This window comes from Pundamilia nyererei, unplaced genomic scaffold (genome assembly GCF_000239375.1).
Source record: "Pundamilia nyererei isolate P.nyererei 1_Seehausen unplaced genomic scaffold, PunNye1.0 scaffold00017, whole genome shotgun sequence".
In the NCBI taxonomy this organism is placed as follows: domain Eukaryota; kingdom Metazoa; phylum Chordata; class Actinopteri; order Cichliformes; family Cichlidae; genus Pundamilia; species Pundamilia nyererei.
The window spans coordinates 1,493,257-1,495,876 of record NW_005187418.1 but is presented as its reverse complement, the minus strand read 5'-3'; the positions used below and the strand labels follow the sequence as shown (position 1 = coordinate 1,495,876).

The 2,620-nt window shown below is 40.4% G+C and overlaps 1 protein-coding gene across 1 annotated transcript in view; it reads left to right on the top strand.

Annotated features, from left to right (window-relative positions):
* The first annotated feature begins 1,960 nt into the window (after window positions 1-1,960).
* Window positions 1,961-2,620, top strand: part of LOC102194300 (elongation of very long chain fatty acids protein 6-like) — a 13,357-nt gene continuing 12,697 nt past the window's right edge. The window contains exon 1 of the mRNA XM_005725755.1: window positions 1,961-2,247. Coding sequence (XP_005725812.1) covers window positions 2,150-2,247 — 98 coding nt within the window. The 5' untranslated portion in view covers window positions 1,961-2,149. The remainder of the gene's footprint in view (window positions 2,248-2,620) is intronic.

Below are 2,620 nucleotides of genomic sequence, written 5' to 3'. Positions count from 1 at the left end.
TGCTTTTTATGGGGTCGATACTCGCAGCGCTCTCGCCTGATGACAAAACGTCACACCCAAGCCCCGCCTTTCTAAAAACAAAAACAAAAACGTGTTCTTATTGAATCGCCCAATGACAGCGCAGGGAATACCGGAAATGCCAGCAAATACCTTCGTAATAAAAGTTGAGACTACAACCGGTGGAAATTTTGATATTGAGCACTTGAACTGTTAACTCTAGTGTTGAATGAGATATCAAAACTATCTCTCCCCAAACAATCTAAAAGTAGATATCAAAATAAATATAAAATAAAGATATAAACATTGCTTATTCTCACAGTATAGCTAATGTAGTACTGTAGTGATTTCATTTTATATCCTTGTTATGATTTTGCCCTTTTGTGTTTCGTTGCAGTTGGTTGCTCTTTGCTTACACTGGATTTGCATATATTTGTATGTGATTAGCATCTTTATACGTTTTGGGTGACACCCTTGGTGGGCCCTTAAACGTGAGCACAAGACAGAGCACAAGAGAGAGTGAAGGCGTTTAATGCCTTGCTGCTCAGCGGCACAGATTTCTGTACTTTTTCCTGTTATTTTCTCTCCATGTTATGAAGAAAAATCATTTAAATGAGTTAAAACATAAACTTGTTATTTATTCTTGCTTAAAACGGATTTTTATGAATATTGAAATCTTATTTGTTTTTCATATGTACCTATAGGTACATATAAAATTGAAAATATATTTTCAATTATATTAACTTTAATAGCAGGAAATTAACTACCCAGACGCTTCTTTTGTTTCTGTCTTTTTTGCCATATTTTTCAAGTAATCTGTATTTGACAACAGCATAATAAAACTGGAAATTCTGTTTTTCGTGTACCCCCCAATATTTTTAGGGGCCCCTATATGAAAACATTCTGGAGGCACCCCTGCCTGTGCATGCTATTTCATGCAAACCTATTTCAACAAATTCTAATGCTATAGCTACAATCCACACTGAGATTTGGTGCCACTTAGGCTCCTATTCATGCTTTTATTCATGCCTCTCACTGTCACAGATCAATTCACAGACTTCAGAGTGTTCAAAATGAAGCAGCAAGACTTTAAGTTTTTGTGTGTGTTTTATTGTGTTGTTTTGTAATGTTGGTTGTGATAAGTGCCATAAAAATCAATCAATTTTCCTGTAGACTCCTGGTGGAGCATAGGTCCACAACAACACCACTCCAACAGACTCAGTTCTGGGCAGTTCTCTTCAGCTGGGTCCACGTCATTCTGTCGGCCTTCACTTCGCTCTCGACAGATCTTCTCCACGTCTGTTTGGGTCTCCCCACTTTCCCTTTTCCTTGTGGGTTCCAGTCCAGTGCTTGCCTTGAGACGTTGTCGAATGGTTTTCGAAGAGTGTGGCCTATCCAGCCCCATTTTCTCTTCTTGATGTCTTGACCGACCGGGTTCTGGCTGGTTCTCTTCCACAGGTCTGTGTTCGAGATCTTCTCAGGCCATCTGATGTTGAAGATGTGTCGCAAGCACTTGTTGATGAAAATCTGTGTCTTGCTGGTAATGGTGTTGGTCACCCGCCACGTCTCGGACCCATACAGGAGGACTGCTTTCACATTGGTGTTGAAGATGCGGATCTTGTTGCGCTGAGATAAGGCTTTGGAGTTCCAGATGGGTCGCAGGGTGTTGAATGCAAGCCTTGCTTTGTTGATCAGGCTCCTAATGTCTTCATCTGCACCGCCATCACTGTTGACTATGCTTCCTTGGTAGATGAAGCAGGCATAGAAATAAATTATTAAAATACCAATCAGTAAGACAATCTTCACTCATGTTTATTGTATTTCCTGATTACTTCTGACTCAAAAGTACAGATAATATATATATATATTCCATTGTCTAGGTTAGAAAAGTTATTAGGACTTTTCAGTTAATAGTTTTTGGAAAATGCGTTTTATTTTGAAATCCTAAACCGGAATAGCGTCGTGTTCCTGCAGCTAGCTTTCTCGCGCTAAATAAAAATTGTCTTGACAGCCCGTCATCCTGCTGTCACCTCAGACGACCCAAAGCGGAGGATAACCGAGCAGCAGTTAAACTGTCGCCTCTCGTTTGCTTCTTCAGCCTTTTGTTGCATTTTTTTTCTTCCTTCCAAAACTAAACCAGAAACTTTTAAAAATGAACGAGAGTGAGCCGAGCAGCTACCCGTTGACAGTTTACGACTTCGAGCGACGTTTCGACGAGAGAAGAGCGATGGAATGGATGCAGGAAAACTGGTAAGAACGAGGAAGTTGGTGAAATATCAGTAAATAAGTCATTCACTGGACTGCAGCTCTGTCCATCGTTTGTTGTTGAAGTCGTTTGTAACATGTTCTGCATGTTCGGGCTAAAACCCATGAAATCTCTTTAGAACCTCAGGAACATCGTTTTTCCCTCGCTTTAGTTCAAATAAACTCGAGTTAAGGATGCACCTCAGGGAGAAGAGGCGAGTCCTGATTATGTAATTAACAGCTATGAAAGTAAAGACTGCATGCTGGATCTGCGGCTGCCCGTCTTCACCTTCAGGCACAAATATTGAGTAACAGGTCAAAAATTATGCCTTCCTCACTTTTACGTTTTCACTTTTGGGCTAGTTTGTAAGACTCAAAC